Source organism: Podarcis tiliguerta (genome assembly GCF_965153285.1).
Source record: "Podarcis tiliguerta genome assembly, chromosome: 16".
In the NCBI taxonomy this organism is placed as follows: domain Eukaryota; kingdom Metazoa; phylum Chordata; class Lepidosauria; order Squamata; family Lacertidae; genus Podarcis; species Podarcis tiliguerta.
The window spans coordinates 15,994,647-16,017,877 of record NC_139549.1 but is presented as its reverse complement, the minus strand read 5'-3'; the positions used below and the strand labels follow the sequence as shown (position 1 = coordinate 16,017,877).

The window sequence follows — 23,231 nt, the reverse complement described above, 5'->3', positions numbered from 1 at the left end:
TAGGCCAGCGCCTGGTTTTCCACTGAGGAACTAAGACGGGAAACTCTTTGGGAATGGAGGAACACCAGCGGAAGAATTTGCGAAGGAGGCCCTCTCCTCTGGGCCAAAAGAGGGCAGGCAGCAGCTGCTGCCGCTGCCGCTGCCACCATCACCACACCTCCTCGCCTTGCGAAGGCACCAGCTCTCTACACCCCCTGCTCTCATTCAGAGGCTGTGGGCTCATAAGGAGAGGTCTGCAGGATCAGGCCAGTGGTCCATCTAAGCTCAGCGGCCAACCAGACGCCTGAGGGGAAACCGGCAAGCAGGATTCAAGCACAAGAGCCCTCTTCTCCCCTCCTGAGGTTCAAGCATTCAGAAGCACTGCTGCCTCGCCTGAGCAGAGCCACCATGGCGTTTCACCATAGCAAACCCCTCTCCTCCATGACCAATCCTCTTTTAAAGCCCTGAATCTTCCAACATTCCTCTTTGTTGGATATTAATGGGCTCTAGTGTCCTGAGAGAGAGATCAATGAGTTTCTCTATACACTTTCCCCAAGCCATGCATCCTTTTATCATCTCGCCTCTGACTCACCTTTTTCTCCAAACTAAAAAGTCCCAAACACCGTTTTTCATAGGGGAGTTGCTTCTCCCACTTCATCATTCGATTGCCCTTTCTTTAATTTTTACCCATAATACAGGATCCTTTTTGCGGAAAAGTGGCCGAAACTGTACACTGCATGCCCCTGCCCACATGATTCTCTGAGAGGTCAGCTGACATCCACAGAGATAGAATCAAAGGCTCATCTGGACCAGGTTTTCCCCAACTTGGGTCTCCAGCTGTTTTTTGACTACAACTCCCATCATCCCCAGCTGGCAGGCCAAGTGGTCAGGAATGATGGGAACTGTAGTCCAAAAACAGCTGGAGACCCAAGTTGGGGAAACCCTGATCTATTTCAACCCCCTGTGTTGTCATTTTCCAGTTGGTGGGAAGAATAATTTCAACTCAACATTGGTGCTGTGTTTCCTGAAACAAATGAAGTAGGAATTCCTCTCCAGCTATTCACAACTGCAGTTCAGTTCTGTGCAGCCCCATCTCTTCTGATAATAAATTTATGTTCTGGAAGAAGCCAGCTTTCCTCCACCAGATCATGTGACAGGGCTAATAAAGGCGATCAGCAGAAGGACCAGAATGACTGGATGCGCCAGGTGCCATTGGAGGCGAAATTCATTAGAGGGAAGAAGCTCGTTAGTGAAGTTGTGCCAAATTTACAAACAGAGAACGAGAAGGATCTCGAGGTGTTTTAAGTACATTTGCTGTGATTTATCTGCAGTCTTCTCAACGGGCCATCCTGTAACAAAATTCTCCAGGCTGCTCGCGAGAAGGGGATTTAATTAAAACAGGTTGAATTGAAACAAGGGGATGATTTTTAATGCATTTTTAACATATCGTGCCAGTTCAGGTTCACCAAGGACAGAGAACTTCAGCCCCCTGAAAACGACACAATTCCCATTCCCCAGGGAAAATGCAGACTGCCGGACCTTGTCCAAACTTACGGAATCTTAGAATTGTAGAGTTGGAAGGGCACCCAAAGTCCAACCCTCTGCAATGCATCACAACTAAAGATTTAGTAGTAGTAGTAGTGGTGGTAATAATAACTATAACAACAACAACAACAACAACAACAACAACAACAACAACAACAATAATAATAATAATAAATTTATATCCCTCCCTCCCCAGCTGAAGCCAGGCTCAGAGCGGCCAACAACAACAAAAGCAACACAATTCACATAAAAGCTTAAGAGCTTAACATCAGCCCTGCTGGATCAGATCAAAGGGCTCCCATCTAGCCTAGTATCCTGTGCACACAGAGATGCCCCCATGGGACCTCCCCACTGGAGATTCCCAGCAGCTGGTAGAATTCAGATGCATCCTGAGTTAATTGGAGCTGGGCTTCCACCTTCCTCTGTGCATGCCTCTCCGAAAAGGAGAGCTAGTGTTTAGGGCTGAGGAACCAGACAGCCCTCATCAGCCATGCTGGCTGCTCCAACTGCATCTGGAAAGCTACAGGCCTGGATGAGAGCCAGGACTCCTGGGTCTCTCTTCCACAGGGTGCAGCCAGGGAGCCAGGCTCAGCAAATCCAGAAATTCTGCATGCAAGCAGCATCTTTGGGTACGGTGCTTGCCCAGTGGGCATTTTCCTGTCAAGGATTGAGGAGAGCTGCCTGCCTGTGTTTAAGACGCTTGTGCCCCAAGCTTGCTGCTGCCCGCCTGCCCACCTCTCTTCCCTGTCCCTACATCATATGAGTGGGCCTTGGGAGTGCCGAGTTTCCAGTTATTGTAGAATTGGAAAAGATTCACCTGGTACGCAGGCTAAGACCCTACCTGCCCGTGGACTGTCTCGCCAGAGTGGTGCATGCTCTGGTTATCTCCCACTTGGACTACTGCAACACGCTGTACGTGGGGCTACCTTTGAAGGTGACCCGGAAACTGCAATTAATCCAGAATGTGGCAGCTAGACTGGTGACTGGGAGTGGCCGCCGGGACCACATAACACCGGTTCTGAGAGATCTGCATTGGCTCCCAGTACGTTTCCGAGCACAATTCAAAGTGTTGGTGCTGACCTTTAAAGCCCTAAACGGCCTCGGTCCTGTATACCTGAAGGAGCGTCTCCACCTCCATCGTTCTGCCCGGACACTGAGGTCCAGCGCCGAGGGCCTTCTGGCGGTTCCCTCATTGCGAGAAGTGAGGTTACAGGGAACCAGGCAGAGGGCCTTCTCGGTAGTGGCACCCGTCCTGTGGAACTCCCTCCCTTCAGATGTGAAGGAAATAAGCAACTATCCTATCTTTAAAAGACATCTGAAGGCAGCCCTGTTCAGGGAACTTTTTAATATTTAACGCTACACTGTTTTTAACACTTGATTGGGAGCCACCCAGAGTGGCTGGGGAAACTCAGCCAGATGGGCGGGGTATAAATAATAAATTATTATTATTATTATTATTATTATTTATTATTCAGGAAAGGGCAACCAAAATGATAACAGGCTTGGAGTGGCTCCCCTATGAGGAAAGGTTGCAGCGTTTTAGTTTAGAGAAAAGGTGAATAAGAGGCGAGATGGTAGAAATTTAGAAAACGATGCATGGCGTGGAGAAAATGGGCGAAGAAAACTTTTCCTCCCTTTCTCCTAACACTAGAATTCATGGACGTCCAGTGAAGCCAAATGTTTGAAGATTCAGGACTGGTAAAAGGGATGTACTACTTCTTGCAGTGGGGCTGCCCTTGAAGCTGACCCAGAGACTCCAGCGGGTGCAGAATGCCGTGGCAAGGCTCCTTACGGGGTCCTTGCCGCGAGATCACGTTCATCCAGTGCTTTACCAACTGCACTGGCTCCCAGAGGAGTACAGGGTCAGGTTTAAGGTGCTGGTTTTGACCTTTAAAGCCCTATGCGGCCTAGGACCCACGTACCTACGTTACCTACCTACCTACCCACGTACTGCCTCTCCTGGTATGCCCCACGAAGGACCTTAAGGTCCACAAATGACAACATTTTTGAGGTCCCAGGTCTCAAGGTGGTTAGATTGGTCTCAACTAGGGCCAGGGCCTTTTCAGTACTGGCCCCGACTTGGTGGAACGCTCTATCACAAGAGACTAGGGCCCTGTGGGACTTGACATCTTTCCGCAGGGCCTGCAAGACAGAGCTGTTCCACCTGGCCTTTGGTTTGGACTCAGTCTGACTCTTATGTTGCCCTCCCTTTACGGTCTTGATCTATCGGCTACTTTTAAAATGAGGTTGCATTTTAATTTGCTTTTTAACCTGTATTTTAAATTGGGGTGTCCTCCCCTATTATGTTTTTACTGTGATTTTATTGGTGTTAGTCACCTCTGGCCAGGGAGGGTGGGGTATAAATATATTATTATTATCATTATCATTATCATTATCATTAAACTACGGAACTCACTGCCACTGGAGGCAGTGCTGGCCACCAACCTGGGTGGCTTTAAAAAAGGATGGGGCAAAATCCCAGGAGGAAATGCAGGAGGAAAAGGCTATCACTGACTTCTAGCCACAATGGCTATGCTCTGTCTCTACTGAAGACCAGTTACTAAAAACTACAGGAGAGGAGAGGGCTCTTGTGCTTGAATCCTGCTTGCAAGTTTCCCACTGGGGCATCTAGTTGGCCCCTGTGAGAACAGGAGCCTGGACTGGAAGGGGCACTGGCCTGACCCAGCGGCCTCTCCTTAGGTTTTCTTCTCACCCAACAAACCCCTGCAATTGTTGTTGCTTTTGAGAGACAGAGAGAAAGAGATCCCTTAATGAAATTGGCAGCGCCTGTCACTTTCCACCTGTTCCAAGCCTGAGGCAGATTGTACAGCTTGATTAATTTTATGTACGGGAAAAGGAGTGTGCTGGGCTTATTTTGGCCAGCAAACTTGCCTGCTTTCGGGACTGGGGGTTAGCTTCCCGCATCGCCAAATGACAGCTGGAAAACAGTGCCTCTGAGGTTGAGCAGAGTGCATTCCCGCCATTAAGTTCACCCCAACTTTCCCCCATATCTCTGGAATAAGGGGCCAAAGGTCCAATGTTCACCTAGCCCTAGCACATCTTCTGTTTTCTACAAGTTAGGTGCTGGAGGGAAGGGGAGGTTTTTCTGTTAATCATGCACCTCAAGGCTTGGGCAATTCGTCAGCTCTTAAGTAGCCTCCTGCTTAATGTCCTCCTGCCAAGAGACCTGGTCGCCTGGGGGGCGAGGTAGCCTGTGGCTCGCTAGATGTTGCTGGACTCCCAGTTCCCATCAGCTGCAGCCCGCCAAGGCAATCGTCAAGGGAGATGGGAGTTCAACAACATCTGGAAATTCAGAGGCTCCTCACCCCTGCTGTACATAAGAACATCAGAAGAGCCCGCTGGATCAGGCCACAGGGGGCCAATCCTGTCCAGCCTCCTGTTCTCACAGCGGCCAAACAGGGCCCATGATGGGAAACCCACAAGCAAGATTTGTGTCTTGTAGGCGACAGACGTTTCTATAGTGCCTGCTGTGCACCTCTGACGGAAGCAGTATACTGGGGAAGGTGGTTTAGTGTGTTCCAGTGTGACTTCTCCTTCCCAGAATGGTTGGGTGTGCAAATTCTGCACCGAGACCAGTTGGCTGTTGCAATGCACAGGAACTTTAGAGCCTTCCATGAATCGGCTTTTTCTGGATAATTTGTTCTTGGCGGGGGGAGAGAGAGAGTCTCCAAACCTAGCCGCTGGACCCCCGGTTTTGCTGTCTTTGCTCTGCAGCAATACTTGTTCTGTTTAAAGGGAGAACTACTTCCCCACCCTGTCCCAAAGCTGAGGCTCCAGATCTGGGCCTGACCCTGCATTTCATGCTTGGAGCGCAGGAGGCTGGCGGTGCTCCAGCCCTGCTCCGAAGCTCCTTCTCCCTGCTAGTCGCTCAGAGGTGCCTAGGCAGCCCATACAGGAAGAGACAGGTGCCACCGCGTGCACAAGGCTGCCAAGGGTGGCATGATGGGGCATGCAGGCATCGGGCCCCACCCCGGGCACCGAAAGGGGCAGGTGAGCAAGTTGGATCACAGCGGCTTTTCAAGCCACAGGCAGAGCTTAGCAGCCTCTCTTGGAGTGTTCCTAACAGGGGAAAAGTGTGACAAGCAGGGCTTCAGTTTTGGTAGGAGTGATACCTAGTGGTTAGAGCAGGCATGGCCAAACTTGGCTCTCCAGCTGTTTTGGGACTACAACTCCCATCATCCCTAGCTAACAGGACCAGTGGTCAGAGATGATGGGAATTGTAGTCCCAAAACAGCTGGAGGGCCAAGTTTGGCCATGCCTGGGTTAGACAAGGAGGTGTGCGAATCAGCATGCTGGGATTGTGGCCTGCTTTAAAGGCCCTGAAGGGGGTGATGGGAAATGGACCCCGGCTGCCTCCTGTTCCTTGAGCAGCAAAAGACGGAAATCCAGCTTCCGGCTCATACCTTCCCACCAAGAGGGCTCTTGCGCTCAGATCTTGCTTGTGGGTTTCCCATTGGGGCATCTGATTGGCCACTATGAGAACATGATCCTGGACTAGAAACCGGGATGGCTTCTGTAAATTCAGGAATGTCCCTGGAAAATAGGGACACTTGGAGGGTCTGTTAATGGGATGGGATGAGAAATGTGTGCGCCTTTCCATGCCTGTTGGACTCCAGCTCCCATCATCCCTGACCATTGGCAGGGGATGATGGGAGTTGGAGTCCAATGACATCACAGGTTTTCTGCTGCTGCTGTGAGGTGGCCACACCATCCTGGCCAGCTCTGCCAGGCAATCTCAGAAATGATCCATTCCACATTTTGTTGCTGTGAATCAGGAACCCACTTGTACTTCAGGGATGGGTCACCTGCATTCTCCCAGGTCTTTATGAACTCCCATCAGCCTCAGACAGCAGGGCCAATGATGAGATCTGTAGTCCAATAACATACCCCCCCCCAAAAAAAACCCTCCACCCCTTAGTTGCGCAACTGCAAAGACTCAGGAAATTGTTCCGTTGTTGTATTTTGTAATTGAATTACATTGTTTTGCACCAGCTTAGCTATATTATAATCCGCTTTGTCAAGGCTGTTTGCTTTGAAAAGATAACTAAATAAATAGCGTCCACACACTGATCAAGACACCTGTCTCTTGTTTCTCAACTGTAAAATACACAAAATATTTTCTGCATGCTTAATTCTTTGATGGATGGTGTCATCCGAAAAGTCGCTTCAGAGTCGGTTGGCTTCCTTTGGCTTGCGTTTAGAGATCTCCGGCATTGCTTCGTTGGAACTGCAGCTTGTGATCACAACAGTGGGGCTACATGCCAGAGTTGTTATAAACCTCCCCCTGCCATGCTCTTGTGCAGTTTTTGAGCTGCTGGATACAAAAAAATGATATATATCACGACGGACGCTAGCGGGAAGGCAAAGACCACCTTATTACCATTGCTACTACTGTGGGAGCTGTTTCCGGCTGAAGAGGAAGATAAATAGACAAAAATAAAAATAGGAATAAAAGCTTTTGCTGGTGTCACTTTGGGTTGCATATGAACCAGACTGGTGCCTGCAGCTTAGGATAAGCTTTGCAAGAGTTTGGCTGTACGAACTGGAGGTTTAGAATTAACAACTAAAGCGAGTCATCTGCTTCCTGAATCCAACTGCTTTGCTGAATTTTGGCTAAGCGTGAAAGCTCTGCAAGGGGAAATCAAAATTTCAGAATTTACAAAGCATTTCACTTCCGAGTTGCTCATATATCACTGACCTGTCCCAGCTACAGTATTGCAGTGACTGTGCGGAGGAAGAGATTTGGGTCCGAGAAACCAAGCGCAGGTGCTCAGAGGCTATAAGTTGAGCAGGAAATCGAAAGGCTATGTGACAGTGATAGTTTAGGGTCCCATAAAATGTATACACCACTTGAATATTTTTTTAAAAAACCCTCAAAGTGGTTTACAAAAGAGAGAAAACAATGAAATTGTCAATAAGAAAAATGAACAACAAGAATATAAGACTTTCAAAAAGCTAAAATAACAATAGACTAAAACTTGATTCAGCTAAACAGCTGGGTGGGCTTGTCCAAATGAAAATGTTTTTAGAAGATGCTGGAAAGGGTACTGTACAGAGATATCAATAGGCAGGGAGTTCCGAAGTTTTGGCACTGCCACACTAACTGACTGAGTCCTTACAAATGTAGAACAAGCAGGTATTATGTGGAACAGTGCCAGAGTACATGAGGGCCGGTTTTGAAGAGAGTCTTCATGTACAGTGGTACCTTGCAAGACGAATGCCTCACAAGACGAAAAACTCGCAAGACGAAAGAGTTTTTCATTTTCTGAGTTGCTTCGCAAGAAGAATTTCCCTATGGGCTTGCTTTGCAAGATGAAAACGTTTTGTGCCTTTTTTTAAAAGCCGTCAATGCATTCCTATGGGAAACCGTCAATACACAGTGGTGCTTCGCAAGACGAAAAAATTCACAAGACGAAAAAACTCGCAGAACGAATTAATTTCGTCTTGCGAGGCACCACTGTACTCATCTTTTTCTTCTTTAATTACGGCCAATGGATACCCCAGTAAAACCAGGTGGGGCCTTCCTGTCTCTTATTCTTCTTCCAGCCTCCCCTTTCGCCACCAAGGCCAAGCAGCTGCGCTTGCGAAGGGATGACTTTGAGATCCTGAAGGTGATCGGACGAGGGGCTTTTGGCGAGGTGAGTGCCACTGGCGGGCGCTGTCTTTGAGGGGGACATAAAAACACCTGCCCTGTGAGGATAGGCATTTGGACCAGGGCTGCCCCCACTCCCCACTACAGAATTTTAAAGGATGAGACCACACCCTCTCCTTCCCTGTCTGAAGCTTTGGCTGGAATAAATTTGATCCAGGACAATTCTTTGCAAGTTTACGCAGGTGTAAGTCCCATGGGCATATTCATGGGCATATTCCTTAAGGGCAAATACCTGGCATAGTGGCCCTTCGTTCTTTTAAGTTCAGAAAGGGCAGGTTCTTAATTGATCTGCAAAGGAAGGCATCCTTTTCCCCAAATCCCAGGCGTTATGAGACCCTCAGCCCCACCCCACAGGGTCTGGGGGAGGCAGAGGGATATTTCTGAGCCTAGAGGTCCAATGTAATCTTACTGGCTATTGCCCAGCCACACTGGAAAAGATGAACCAGAGGTTTTTGTGCCTGAAACCAGAAAGCACGATGGTCACTTTTTAAAACAGCGTACTCAATCATGGACAATCGGCTGCGCTGTAATGATGACCCAAAGTCTGCCACCAGAGTAGGCTGGGGAGAAAATGGGTGGTGGTCTAAGTGTTGTCGTCCCCCTCTCTACCAGGTGGCGGTTGTGAGAATGAAACAGACGGAGGAGGTTTATGCCATGAAGATTCTGCACAAATGGGAAATGCTGAAGAGAGCAGAGGTATGCACCTCCCCGTCATGTGCCAGGCCCTGTCTGAGAAGCAGAAGACGTTTCTTTCAAGGCTGATGAGTACAGAGCCTTTGCGGGGGGGGGGGGGTCCATTTAGCACAAGGGTGGGGAGCCAGAAACGAAAAATAAAATGAGTTCCCATTGGATCTTAGCTCCTTTCTCTGCCTTTTCCTCCCTGCAGACGGCTTGCTTCCGGGAGGAGAGAGATGTTCTGGTCCGCGGGGACAGGCAATGGATCACCACTTTGCACTTTGCCTTCCAGGACGATCACTACCTGGTGAGCCTCATCGCAGTGCTGGGGGCTCTGAGAGAAATGGGAATGGGGGAGATTTTTCTATCGGAAGGCATCATGCCATCTTCCTCAACTTGGTGACCTCAAGGTGTTTTGGGCTGCAACGGTCCTTGCTCCTGATTATTGGCCCGGCTGGCTGGGGCTTTCCAAAACACCTGGAGGGGCACCAGGTTGGCTAACACTGCTCTCGGGGCTTGGAATTATAGCAGAGGGGACCCTCAAAGGTCATCCAGCCCAGCCCCCTGCAATGCAAGAATCACAACTAAACTGAAGAGTCCCTGGCAGGTGGCCATCCAACCCTTGTCTTGGGCAGAGAGGAGATTTTCCCCAGCCCTCCTCTCCGGTAAACAGGAGATGGCAGAGATTTGAACCCAGGACCTTCCTCGTTTGCAGGCAGCAGAGAGTCAGTGGTTGTGTGAGCCCAGCTGAGTCCTATCCCCCAGCCCACTGTCCTTCCGTTCTTCTGTAATTCAATCCTCCTTTCCGCAGTACCTAGTGATGGATTACTATGCAGGAGGTGACCTCCTCACCCTCCTCAGCAAGTTTGAGGACCGCCTGCCCGAGGACATGGCTTGCTTCTACCTGGCTGAGATGGTCCTGGCCATCCACTCCCTCCACCAGCTCCAATACGTCCACAGGTAAGTTCGCCTGCCTGGCTCTAGAACTGGCAGGGAAAGGCCCTCCTGCCTCAGTTTCCTCACTCCTAAAATGGGGGAGAGTGGTCTCCCTACTAACCCCAAGTGGAAGCAGAAGATATTGGCATGCAGGCAGAGTTTCCTCTTCTCTCCCTTTTATCTGTGTCTGGATTAAGATCATTAGAGGCCCTAAACACTTAAAATATTTTGGTGGCCCCATATATATCTAATTCAAAATATAAACAATCATAAAATTTTATTTTTTGAAATGAAACAAAGCCTGCAGTAAGGTGGAAAATGATGTTTATTTGTGTGTACTTTCACTTCACTTATATTTGAGATTTTCCCCCCTCCTTTTTCTAATTGCAAAATCTTTGATCAGATCCTCAAACTAATCTTACGTCACACGTCTGCTTCTATGCTTGGTTGAGATAAGGCCTTCCTTGTTGCATCGTTGTTTTGTTGGGACTTTTAATATACTTCCAACTGAGAAAACGAACACCTAGCTGAGCTATTTGTGACTATCAATGTTAATAATCCTGCAGTGGAAAAATTTCTTCCCTCAATGCCCTAAGCACATGCTTATTTTACTTAATGGTTAATCCAGCCGTGGCTTTCATCCCAGCCTGCCAGACTCCCCTTCCTCTGGAAGACAGAATTGTGACTCTTGGGGTCCCTCCTGGCCCCCAGGCCCTCAATGAGTCCCAGTTTCAGGCCCTGTCCCTTCTGGCCACTGACCCCCAGGACTCTTGCTCACCACTGTGGTCCCCCCCCCCCCTTGCAGAGACATCAAGCCAGACAACATCCTCATCGACACCAACGGGCACATTCGACTGGCCGACTTTGGCTCCTGTCTGCGCCTGCATTCAGATGGCATGGTGAGTGTCGGAGGAGGGGGGCTGAGAATCACTAGGCCTGACTCTGACCCTCCTGCTTAGGTGCAACCTGTGGCGAATGGTCTATGAGGTGTGGTGACCCTCAGACCCCCAATCTAGAGGAGGTTCATTTATTTATTTCCCAGCTTGTTCTCCAAGGAGCTCAAGTTGGGGCACACCATCCCCCTCGTTTAATCTCCACAACAACATCCCTGTGAAGTAGGTTAGACAGAGATGCAGGGACTGAGGTCAAGGTCACCCCAGTGAGCTTCATGGCTGAGTGAGGGGATTCGAACCTTGGTCTCTCCCAGGTCCTAGTCCAGGGGGCAGCAAACCTTTTCAGCAAACCACTGTCCCTCAGACCTTGTGGGGGGCCAGACTATATTTTTTGGGGCGGAAATGAATGGATTCCTATGCTCCACAAATAACCCAGAGATGCATTTTAAATAAAAGCACACATTCTACTCATGTAAAAACACCAGGCAGGCCCCACAAATAACCCAGAGGTGCATTTTAAATAAAAGGACACATTCTACTCATGTAAAAACGTGCTGATTCCCGGACCGTCCGCGGGCCGGATTTAGAGGGCGATTGGGCCGGATCCGGCCCTGGGCCTTAGTTTGCCTACCCATGTCCTAGTCCGACGCTGCAACCACTACACCGCACTGCCCATTGGGGAACGATGCAGCTGAGCTGGAGTCCAGATTCTCTCCCTTCTCTGCCCCCTCAACCCCCAGGTGGAGTCTTCTGTGGCTGTGGGGACCCCCGATTACATCTCCCCAGAGATCCTGCAGGCCATGGAAGACAGGAAAGGGAAATACGGCCCCGAGTGCGACTGGTGGTCCCTTGGGGTCTGCATGTACGAGCTGCTTTTTGGGGAGACACCGTTCTATGCCGAGTCCTTGGTCGAGACCTACGGCAAGATCATGAACCACGAGGTGAGTGGGGCAGAGCAAGGTCAGGATGGGATTGGGGGAGGCAGCTGTGGGGCAGCGGAGCAAACGGGAGAGTTGGTGTTGGGCCTGTTTTCCTAATGCCTTCTGTGTGTGATCTTTGGATACGGCTGGGGAGGGAGGAGGAAGGTTGATCCCTCCATTTGGTGGGCCGGAGGGCAGCCGAGGTGAAATGCCACTTTGGTTCAGGGGCGCCATCAGGTGGGGGGGGACTATAGGGCGGGGGGGGGGGGGACCTGGGGCTTTACTTAGCAGAATTGGCTGGACAGCCCCAAACCACAGGCAGGTGGGTTTATGAGGTTTAGAAGGAAGTGAATTTATTTATTTATTTGTTTATTTGTGTATTTATTTATTTACTTGCTTACTTACTTACTTACTTACTTGCCTGCCTGCCTGCCTACCTACCTACCTACCAACCACCTTTACCCCTCAGTGTGGTGTAGTGGTTAAGAGCGGTAGTCACGTAATCTGGGTAACCGGGTTCGCGTCTCCGCTCCTCCACATGCAGCTGCTGGGTGACCTTGGGCCAGTCACGCTTCTTTGAAGTCTCTCAGCCCCACTCACCTCACAGAGTGTTTGTTGTGGGGGAGGAAGGGAAAGGAGAATGTTAGCTGCTTTGAGACTCCTTAAGGGGAGTGAAAGGCAGGATATCAAATCCAAACTCCTCTTCTTCTTCTTCTCACCCACTGTGAAGCTCAGAAGTGTGGCACATGTGGTTCTCCTCCTCATTTAACCCCCACAGCAACCCCGTGAGGTAGATTAGGCTGAGAGGCAGTGACTGAGCTCAAGCTCATCCCCCAGTGAGCTTCATGGTGGCAAGAGGAGGTATTTGGGCCCTGGTATTTCTCCCAGGTCTTAGTCTGACCCTCTAAACCAGCCTTTCTCAACCTGTGGGTCCACAGATGTTGTTGAACTACAACTCCCATCACCCCTAGCTAGCTCAGGGGTGATGGGAGTTGTAGTCCAACATCTGGGGACCCACAGGTTGAGAACCACTGCGACATTCAGCCACATGGTCTCCCTGTTTAATTTTTACATTTCTATCCCTTATTTAAGGGACACAGGTGGCGCTGTGGGTAAAACCTCAGCACCTAGTGCTTGCCGATCGCATGGTCGGCGGTTCGAATCCCCGCGGCGGCGTGAGCTCCCGTCTTTCAGTCCCAGCTCCTGCCCACCTAGCAGTTCGAAAGCACCCCTAAGTGCAAGTAGATAAATAGGTACCGCTTTATAGCGGGAAGGTAAACGGCGTTTCCGTGTGCTGCGCTGGTGCTGGCTCGCCAGAGCAGCTTCGTCATGTTGGCCACGTGACCCGGAAGTGTCTCCGGACAGCGCTGGCCCCCGGCCTCTTAAGTGAGATGGGCGCACAACCCTAGAGTCGGACATGACTGGCCCGTACGGGCAGGGGTACCTTTACCTTTACCTTTATCCCTTATTTAATCTGAAGAGCTCAAGGTGGTATACATAGTTCTCCTCTGTCCCATTTAATCCCCACAACAACAACAACAACAACAACAACAACAACAACCTTATAAGGTAGGTTAGGGTTGAGAGGCAGTGACTGGCCCCAAGGGCACGTCTAGTGAGCCTCATGGCTGAGTGGGGTTTCGAACCAGGGCCTAGGCCAACACTCAAACCACTACACCACATGTTATTGCTGTCTCAAGACTGGGTGGGGGGGTGCAAGACCAAAAGATCTGGGATGGAAAATGACTCCCTTACCCCCTGTTTCCCTCCTCTGGCTCAATCTTTGCTTATGCTCCTGAGGGAACACATTCTTTGGCACCAGGTGGAAATTCTAAATAGGTATTCCTCTCCTTTTATTAAGTTTGTACGCTGTCCTTCCTCCCAAAGGAGCGTAGGGAAGTCAACATCAAAATGTTAAAAGGATACAATTCAGAATAAAACAAAACTCTTAATCTCCGGGTTATGGGTTTGAGGCCCATGTTGGACAAAAGATTCCTGCATTATAGGGGGTAGGACTAGATGACCCCCATGCCCCCTTTCAACTCTATGATTCTCTGAAAAAACTATTTAAAACATTCAAAAACACTGGATAAAGACATAAGAAGGATTAGGACAGTAGCCCACCTAGTTCAGGATGCAGGTTTATTTTCAGTTCCCAGCAACCTCTACCTCAGGGCTTTTTGATATGCCTTCCTTGCCCCCACAAGCGTGGAGGATGCCTGTTACCTGCCGCACCCCCTGATTCCCCCTTGGCATCTCTCACACTCAGGACCACCTGCAGTTTCCGACGGACATCACCGACGTCTCGGAGAGTGCCAAGGACCTCATCCGAGGGCTGCTGTGCCGGCAGGAGCTGCGCCTGGGCCAGAAGGGCATTGAGGATTTCAAGCGCCACCCCTTCTTCAAAGGCATCGACTGGGACAACATCCGCAAAAGCCCCCCGCCCTACTTGCCCGAGGTGGCCAGCCCAGCCGACACGTCCAACTTCGACGTCGACGACGACATGATCAAGGAGTCGGTATGGGAGGAGCTTCTCTCACTTTCAGGGCTGTTCTAATAAAGACGTCATACCTGGGGCTGCCTCTGAAGACGGTTTGGTGCAGAATTCAACAGCCAGGTTGCTCTGAGCATATAACACCAATCCTGGCCCAACTGCATTGGTCACCTGTTAGTTTCCGGGCCCAATTCAACATTGCTGGTTTTTCCTATAAAGTCCTCTGTGGTTTAGGACCCCAATACCTCAAAGACCACTTCTCCACATAGAAACGGACCCAGACCCTGCAATCATCATCTGAGGCCCTTCTTCATGTGCCCCCTCCACCAGAGGTCCAGAGGGTGGCAACATGAGAACAGGGTCTTTTCAGTGGTGGCTTCTTATTTGTGGAATGCTCTCCCAGGGAGGCTTGTCTGACGCCATCGTTGCATATCTTTAGGTGCCAGGCGAAAACATTCCTCTTCAAGCAGGACTTTGGCTGTCAATGGTCTATAGCCTTTTAAAGTGTGTTGGTTTTTTCCCTGCACTTGTTGTTTTGTTTTTGGAAAAACACCTGTGGCGAGAGGAGGCATAATAATAGTAATAATAGTAATAGCAATGTGCAAGGGTGCATGCTGATCATTTCGCAGCCATAACAGTGCCACCCATTCCCAAGAGGGGAGGTGCAGCAGATTCGGGGAAATCCCAAGGTTTGCAGAAGTATTGTTGTCGGGGGGTGGGTGCCCCTTGAAGTTCCTTCTAACCCTATGATTCTATGATTCTATCAGTTTGTCCCTTCCTTCCTAGGAGACACTTCCGCCTGTATCCCACGCTGCCTTCTCTGGCCACCACCTGCCTTTTGTGGGATTTACCTTCACTTCTGGGAGGTATGTGGAGTCTCCATTTTATTCTCACACATTTCAGTATATGCGGTGGGATTTGTGGACGGGGTGGGTGGGAGGGATCTGACAGAGAAAGTGGCTTGAGGTCCCCCTTTGTAGCTGAGAGAGGATTTGAACCCTGGATTTGACCACCCCCAGCTCAGCCTTCTAACTGCTAACTCCTCAACCTCAGCTCTGGCAGATGTGAAGCCTTGCCAATTTGTTTCACTCACCCAAGTTGGTTGTTTGCACGAGGCTTGCCGTGTTCATGCAAATGTATGCAAAACAGACAAGGGCCCTGACCCTGCAATCTCCTCTCATTGTTGCCTGCAGCCTCCTCTCTGAGAGGCACCCAGCCTCCCCCTCCAGCACTGCCCGGCTAGAGAAGAGAATCCGCCACCTGGAACGGGAGAAAATGGAGCTGGCCCGGAAACTGCAAGGTACTGTATTTTTCCCTCTATAACACGCAGATTTTTTCTCCTAAAAAGTAAGGGGAAATGTCTGTGCGTGTTATTGAGCGAATGTGTGGTCCCTGGAGCCGACTGTTCCGAGTGCAGGGGCAAAAATCAGGCAAAAATCATATCGCGCCGTCATGGGAGGAGGGAAGCCTGAAAAGAGGAAGCTGCTGCTTTCCTGCATTCTGCCTCAGGGTCTTACTGCCCACCTTGTTCTGTTTCTGTTGCTGTTTGCTCAAAGGGAACAAAGAGCAGGGAAATCCCCTCCCCTCCCCTCCTGGCAAGCAGAGGGGAAAGGAAAGGATCCCTCCTTCCTTCTAATTCATCTCTGTGCTCCGGTGCTGCTGCTGCGTCCGGGGAAGCATTCCAGGCAGCCGGAAAACATGCAGGGGGGGGGGAGAGAGAGAGAGAGGGCTGGCTTGGGTGGGTGGGTGGGACTTTTGCCTTCCTTTCCTCCCTCCCGTTAAACCCCTCTCCTGCATTCTTAGCCAGCTGCTTCTCCGCACACCCCTCTCGTGCTCCTTGTCCCTTCTATGTTTTTCCTTCCCTCCCCACTTAAAACGTGGTTACAAAGCATGGATCCACATGAATCCTCAGGATCTTTGCATTGGGTCACCCCAAATTCACCATCAGATCACATAGCAATGATCTGATGCAAAAACAGGGCTGCAATGGTGCAAAAATGTGATTACAAAGCACAGATCCACATGGATCCTTAGGATCTTTGCATTGGGTCAGCCCAAATTCACCATCAGATCACATAGCATGTCCATGGCTACAGCCTGCACCAAAAAAATCACGCACCCATGTTGCCTGGGGCTGCAATGGTGCAAAAACGTGGTTACAAAGCACAGATCCACATGGATTCTCAGGATTTTTGTATTGGGCTACCCCAAACTCACCGTCAAATCACATGTCTGTGGCCACAGCATGAAGCACAAAAATGATACATCCACTGTTTCATTCAGATTTTTTTTTTCTTGTTTTCCTCCTCTAAAAACTATGTGCGTGTTATGGTCAGGTGCGTGTTATCGAGCGAAAAATACGGTACTTATCTGCCACATGCCACATCTATCTATATCTATCTATTTATCTATATCTATCTATCTATCATCTATCTATCTATCTATCTATCTATCTATCTATCTATCATCTATCTATCTATCTATCACATTTCTGGGAGTTGTAGTTTGGTAAGGGTGTTAAAAGTCAGTAGGAGACTGCTCATTCTCCTCCAGAGCCACAATTCCCAGAGGGGTTTAACAACCAATCCCTCACCCCAGGGAACTCTGGGAATTGTAGCTCTGTGAGGGGAATGGCGAGGTTTCCTCACAACTCCCAGCACCCTAAAAAACCACAGCTCCTAGACTTCTTTGGGGAGAGGGGAACCATGGCTGTTTAAAGTGGTACTCATGTGCCTTAAGCATACTGTGCAGTAAATTTCAAGTCTAGTTTGGCCCTGAATAATGCCTTCAAAATAACCGTCGACCGACTCAGGAAGGACCTGTCTCTCACTGACAGTGAACCACAATGGCTCTAAAAGCCAAGATGGGGATCTAGACTACAACTCCCACCATGCTTGGCCATTAGCCATGCTGGCTGAGGTTGTTGGGAGCTGGAGTCCTGCCACATCTGGAGGGCAGAGGTCCCCCATTCCTGCTCTGTGGGGCTCAGAGGTTTGGGGGCAGGCAGTGGGGAGGGACCTATCCTGCTCACGGGCTTCCCTTCGGAGCATCTGGAGGCTGGGCTAGGCTCATGGAGCTCATATTGTGTTTTTTTGCCCTTATGTCACCCCTGTGCAGATTCTCTGGCAAAATCCCCTTCCAAGACTCTGGCTAAGGACTCTGAGTTCAGGAGCCTCCAGAACGAGATGGCGGCTTTGCAGAAGCAGTTGGCAGGTACCTGGGCACTGGTAGGGCTTCGGGAGAGGCAAGGCCTTCTCCACCTATTGCTTCCTGAGCTCTTAAGGGGGCAGGGGGCAGCCTGCCCTGTCTTTCGGCAGAGGGAAATGACCCACTCAGGTGCAGAATTATTATTTTTACTACTACTACTATTATTATTAGTAATTGCTTATACCCCTCCCATCCAACTGGGTTGCTGCAGCCACTCTGGGCAGCTTCCAACATGATAAAAACACAGCAAAACATCAAACAATAAAAACTTCCCAATACAGGGCTGCCTTCAGATGTCTTTGGGAAGACATTTGCCCTGTTTGGTAGGATCGCAGAATTGTAGCGTTGGATGGGAACCCGGGGGTCAACTAGTCCAACCCCCTGCAATGCAGGAACCACAGCTAACGGATCCCTGATGCTGTGGAGGAGATGGGCTTAGAAGGTCACTGGTGCCAGCAGCTGGAAGGGAAGGGGGATCTCTAGATTGCATCTGGGGCTCATGAACCTTCCCTTCCAGAGAATCGGTTGGAGAGCGACAAGGTTCAAAGGCAGCAGCTTGACCGGGTGGAATCGAGACAGGTGAAGACCCTGGAGGAACGTGTGAGGATTCTGGAGGCGGAGAAGAATGAAGCACTACAGGTACTGTATACCACCTCGGTCCACTGTGGGGGATTTGGACCATCCCATCATAGCGTTGTGGTAGTTTTTGGCCAAGAAAAAGCATTGTCTGTTCTGCCAAAGAGAGCCCAGGAGCTCCTAGTCTTCAGATTCTGCAAGGGGGGGGGGGCTCTAATAAGGACCTCAATGGGGTGTGGAGCCAAAATGAAGGACAAGGGGAAACTATCAGCATCCTCCGGGGAGCCCCAGTGTTTGTTGAGGAGAACCAAACATGTGAAAAAACACTGGGGACACCCAGAAGAACTCAAAAAGGACTGAGCGTTCTTGATGGGATGTTAGAAGAATGGAAAATGGATTGGGGAGTGGGGAGTCAAAAGGAAGGAATGGGTGTCCGGTTGGCCTGTCGAACAGGAACCATTCCCCTTAGCGGGCAAGGGTATTCTGCAACATTTTGTTGCTGGTTTCACTTCTTACAAAACACCCCTCCATCCTGAATCTTCACCTGGAGAGGTGCAATTTACACTGTTCCCATTTTTGTAGCTGGCAAATTGAGGCTAATTTGCATGTTCACTAAAACGGTTTAGTAGGGTTTCATGGCAAACGCTTTAGCCATGGGAGGAGAATGAGGGGATTCCGCATCATAAGTAAAATAGTTTTTTTTGGGGGGGGATCTTTAAAATGAGGACTAGAAACAGTCCCCCTTTTTTGCGTTACACAAAGCGTGTTCATTTTCGAGCTTCTGAACATTTTGAAGAAACTGGCTGATTATGTTCCAGTAAGCTAGAGCCCCAGATGCAGCCCCTTTCTGCAGGGAAGGCTCTCTCTCTTGGAGCCTTGAGGATATGGGTCCAACTTCTACAGTGCCTTTATTTTATTTATATATTTCCTTTATATAACCCACCTTTTCTGCAAGAGGCTCAGGCTGGTGCCCAGGATTCTTTCCCTCCTCATTTAATCCTCACGACACCCCTGTGAGGTAGGTCAGGCTGAGAAGCAGTGACTGGTCACCTAGGACACCCCCAGCAAGCTTCACGGTGGCTGGGTGGAGATTCGAACCCTGGTCACTCCCAGGTCCAACACTCTAACCACTACACCACCGCTGTCTCTTTTTTGGGGGGGGGGGGTAGGATCTGGCCAAGGCCCAGGAGCAGCTCCAAGCTCAGGCCTGGGAGCTGCAGGAAGAACAGCTTCAGCACAAGGACACCTCTGAGGAGCTGCAGAGTGCTGAGGCCAAGTGCGGGGAACTGCGAGCCCAGCTGCTGAGACACTCCCGGCAGCTGCGGGAGCGGCAGGAGGAGACGGAGGCGGCCTCGCGGAGGGTGGAGGGGCTGCGCAAGGAGCTGGCTCGCACGGAGAGCGGGCGCAAAGAGGTACCCCCACATTTTGTTTAGTCGTTCATTCCTCCTTTCCTCCCCAAGGAGCACCAGGTAGCCTACGCAATTCTCCCCCTCCTCAAATAATCTCCACCGCAACCTTGCGAGGTCGGTTAGGCCGATGGGAGTTGTAGTCCAAAATACCTGGGAGAACACCATTTGTGATTCTTAGATCCTGCATTTATTTTTATTTTGGGGCCTGATCCAGCAGCTAGGCTCTAGTTGGTTAGAGCATGGTGCTTGCAACGCCAAGGTTGCAAGTTCGATCCCTATAAGGGAAAGCTGCATATTCCTGCATTGCTGGGGATTGGACTAGATAGGTCTCTCCCAACTCGATGATGATATTTATTCATTCATTCATTCATTCATTCATTCATTCATTCATTCATTCCCCAGTCACTCTGGGCAGCTCCCAGCAGAATAAATAAATAAATAAATAAATAAATAAATAATAATAATAATAATAATGTGATAAAACATCAGACATTAAAAACTTCCCTGAACAAGGCTGCCCTCAGATGTCTTCTAAAAGTCAGATAGTTGTTTATTTCCTTGGCATCTGATGGGAGGGCGTTCCACAGGGCGGGTGCCACTACCGAGAAGGCCCTTTGCCTGGTTCCCTGTAACCTCACTATGATTCTTTAGGGCCGTTTCCATAGATGCTAGATATTCATAGGACATATATCGCATGGATGCATGAAGGAAACTCTGAAGGAAGCCACTTCCTGGGCCTCTGTAGCCTCAGAAGCTGCTTGGGGATGGGGAGTAGCGCAGTAAAGACCCCAAAAATCTGGGACCCCAGACCTCCTTCCGCCACCACAGTCAGGTAGCATCTACAGTCAAGTGCTTCTTCCCCTTTGTAGCTGGAGGCTCGGATTGAGGGTCTCATGAACGAAGTCTCCAAGCAGCGGAAGGGGAGAGAGAGGGCCGAGCAGCAGCTGAGGAGGCTGAAGGAGGAGCAGGAGGAGCTGAGGGTAAATACAGCTTGGCAAAGTGGGGGAAGTGGGGAGGGAGATGCCCCACTGTAAAGAGGGTCATCATGCCAGGGGGGCATGGCAAAAGGCGAAGGGATGGGTCCGTTCCTGGCTTGTGCCAGTTTTGCATGTAGGGGCAGAAGAGGCCCAGTATTGTCAGCACTGACTGGCAGCAGCAGCAGCAGCTCTGCAGGGTTTTGGGCGGAGGACATTCCCAGCCCTCTCTGCAAACGCCAGAGGTGCTTGACCCTGAGGTCTTCTGCATGCAAGGTAGATGCTTTGCCCCTGAAATCTGATGGCCCTTTCCACGTCTTTATTCCATCTCATTTTCACTCTGTCCTGTCTTGTTTCCAATGCACTGCAAATTCCCACCCACCAAAATTCAAGCTTTGGGAATATGCATTTCAACCTAAAGGGTGCATTTTTGAACACATTCTATGCAACAACAAAAAAGTGCATTGCCATATGCATTTTGGTACTTTTTTTTTGAGCCAAGAACTGTGCTGCGAAATTTGGAGAAGTGCAAAAAACCCCAGAAGGCTACCTTCATATCTCTGCATTCCTCTGAGGAAAGAGGTCCAGGTAGGTTTGCATCTGCCCTCCTCTCCGAATGACTTTGCTGCCCCCTGCAGGTGAAACAGAACGCGTCCTTTTTCCTGGCCTCTGGCTCCAGGCGATCAGGAAGTGTTTCCTATACCACAAAGGAGGAGGTGAAAGGCCTGCGGGAGGCGCTGCAGGCCAGGGAAAGGCAGCAGGAGGCCTTCCGAGCTGAGATTGCCCAACTCCAGGAGCAGCTGGAGAAAGCCAAGGCTGAACGGTGAGGAGAGGCAGGGATCCGCTTGGAAGCAGGGTGGCGAAAGGAAAATGGAGTGCAAAGGGTTGGTCAGAACAAAGGAACAGGAAAACTAGAATGGCATCTATTTTGTTAGGCCACAGGCCACAGCAGAATAAAACAGCAAAACATAGCCCAGTATAAACTTCCAGAAGGCTGCAGAAATCACACTTGAAATCAGAACATTCCTGCATTGCAGGAGGTTAGAGTAGATGGCCTTTGGGGGACACCTTCCAACTCTGCAACTCTGTGATTCTCTGAACATAAAGATTAATAATAATATATATTTTTTTATACTCCACACTTCCCAGTTCAAAAAACTGGGCTCAGGGCCGCTAAACTCAAATTTAAAACACTTAATTGATACAACAAAAAAACAGCATAAAATACAGTATAAAGCGTGATGCATAAAAGATATACAGGCCTTCCAACTCTATGGTTCTGTGTCCCTGAAATAAACAAAGCTTTGCGTTAAAAACAAATAAACATTACTAAGAGGAAGAGAAGATAAAAATCTGAGCGGTGGCATTGAGGAACGGCTAAGGGAGCTGGGCATGTTTAGCCTGGAGAAGAGGAGGTTAAGGGTGATATGATAGCCATGTTCAAATATATAAAAGGATGTCACATAGAGGAGGGAGAAAGGTTGTTTTCTGTTGCTCCAGATAAGCGGACAAGAACTACAAGAAAGAAGATTCCACCTAAACATTAGGAAGAACTTCCTGACAGTCAGAGCTGTTCGACAGTGGAATTTGCTGCCAAGGAGTGTGGTGGAGTCTCCTTCTTTGGAGGTCTTTAAGCAGAGGCTTGACAACCATATGTCAGGAGTGCTCTGATGGTGTTTCCTGCTTGGCAGGGGGTTGGACTCGATGGCCCTTGTGGTCTCTTCCAACTCTATGATTCTATGATTCTATGATCAGTAGATTTTGTCGGGATGCAGTCGTACTCTTGTGCCTTTTTACCACAACGCCATCTTCACTGGCCAAAGGAACATGATCCTGGCGTTTCCATTCTCTGCAAATGGTGTAGGGGGAACAGATGATCCAGTGGTAAATAGGAACTATGGGCTGGATCCAGGCTAAGCTCTCTTTGCATTTAGTTCCCATGGGAACTAGCAGGGCAGCTTAAGTCAGCCTTCCCGAACCTGGTGCTCTCCAGATATTTTGGACTACCACCTTCATCAGCCCCATCTGAATGATGGGAGTGGTAGTCCAAAACAGCCTTGCTGGCTGGGGTGGATGGGAGTTGTAGTCCAAACATGCAGGGGGAGCGCTGGGCTAGGGAAATCTGGATCCAACCCAAAGAGACCACATTCTTAGGTTCACTCCCCAGCTCTGAGTTTGGAAAAGTGACTCTCCATCTCTTCCCCTCACCCCTTCTCTCTCTCTGATTGCGTTTCCTTCCTAGTTGGGGAAATCTGGATCCAAAGGACTGGCACAAAGAACCACACAGTTTGCTGCCCAGGGAAGGTGTCAGTGCCCTGCATTTTGGAGACCAGGTATGCATACATTTACCTGTGACTCTTGGCTCCTGCAGGCTGCTTCTCCAGAGCCACACACTTCTCAGGTGTGATCCCAAAAAGTCAGGAAGTCCCCAGTCATCGCTTAATATAACGCTGAAAGCATGAAGTCTTCCAAGCCCTTGATTCTGTGCTTTTAAATACTTGTCACCTGGATATGAGATCTCCAAGATACCCAGACACCAATGGTCATATAAGCCTCTTTCTTTATCTCTTTCTTTTTTACTGCAAAGTTCTCTGCAGGCTTATTCCTGCAGAAGTCACTCAACCCCACCTGGCAGAGGGAGGAGGGAAGCTTGTCTTCTTCACGTCTGTCTTTGCTTTTTTCCTTTCCTGCAACAGGTGGATTCACTCGGCGCCGACAGCCCCCAACAGGATCAAGAACAGTGCTCTTCAGAGACCCACAAGTTAGCCTTTGCCAACTGGGAGATGCAGATCACAGACATCTTGCGGTGGTGAGTTACCAGCTGTGCACCTTCTCTGTGTAAGGCCTGTTGCACGGAGCAGTGATGAAGAAGACAGGGGTGCACCTGAGCATAAGCAGAGTGGGTTCCCCCCTTAAGTCTCTGGTGATTCACCGCAGCCTGCTCCCAGAT

The 23,231-nt window shown here is 49.7% G+C and overlaps 1 protein-coding gene across 1 annotated transcript in view; it reads left to right on the top strand.

The window, feature by feature from the left end:
* Nucleotides 1-23,231, top strand: part of CDC42BPG (CDC42 binding protein kinase gamma) — a 54,507-nt gene that overhangs the window by 11,809 nt on the left and 19,467 nt on the right. The window contains 16 exon segments of the mRNA XM_083417041.1: nucleotides 8,092-8,183; nucleotides 8,810-8,893; nucleotides 9,084-9,179; nucleotides 9,684-9,832; nucleotides 10,614-10,707; nucleotides 11,442-11,642; nucleotides 13,891-14,139; nucleotides 14,902-14,981; nucleotides 15,309-15,415; nucleotides 17,233-17,328; nucleotides 17,840-17,961; nucleotides 19,068-19,310; nucleotides 20,177-20,287; nucleotides 20,920-21,104; nucleotides 22,524-22,614; nucleotides 22,978-23,090. Coding sequence (XP_083273167.1) covers nucleotides 8,092-8,183; nucleotides 8,810-8,893; nucleotides 9,084-9,179; nucleotides 9,684-9,832; nucleotides 10,614-10,707; nucleotides 11,442-11,642; nucleotides 13,891-14,139; nucleotides 14,902-14,981; nucleotides 15,309-15,415; nucleotides 17,233-17,328; nucleotides 17,840-17,961; nucleotides 19,068-19,310; nucleotides 20,177-20,287; nucleotides 20,920-21,104; nucleotides 22,524-22,614; nucleotides 22,978-23,090 — 2,113 coding nt within the window.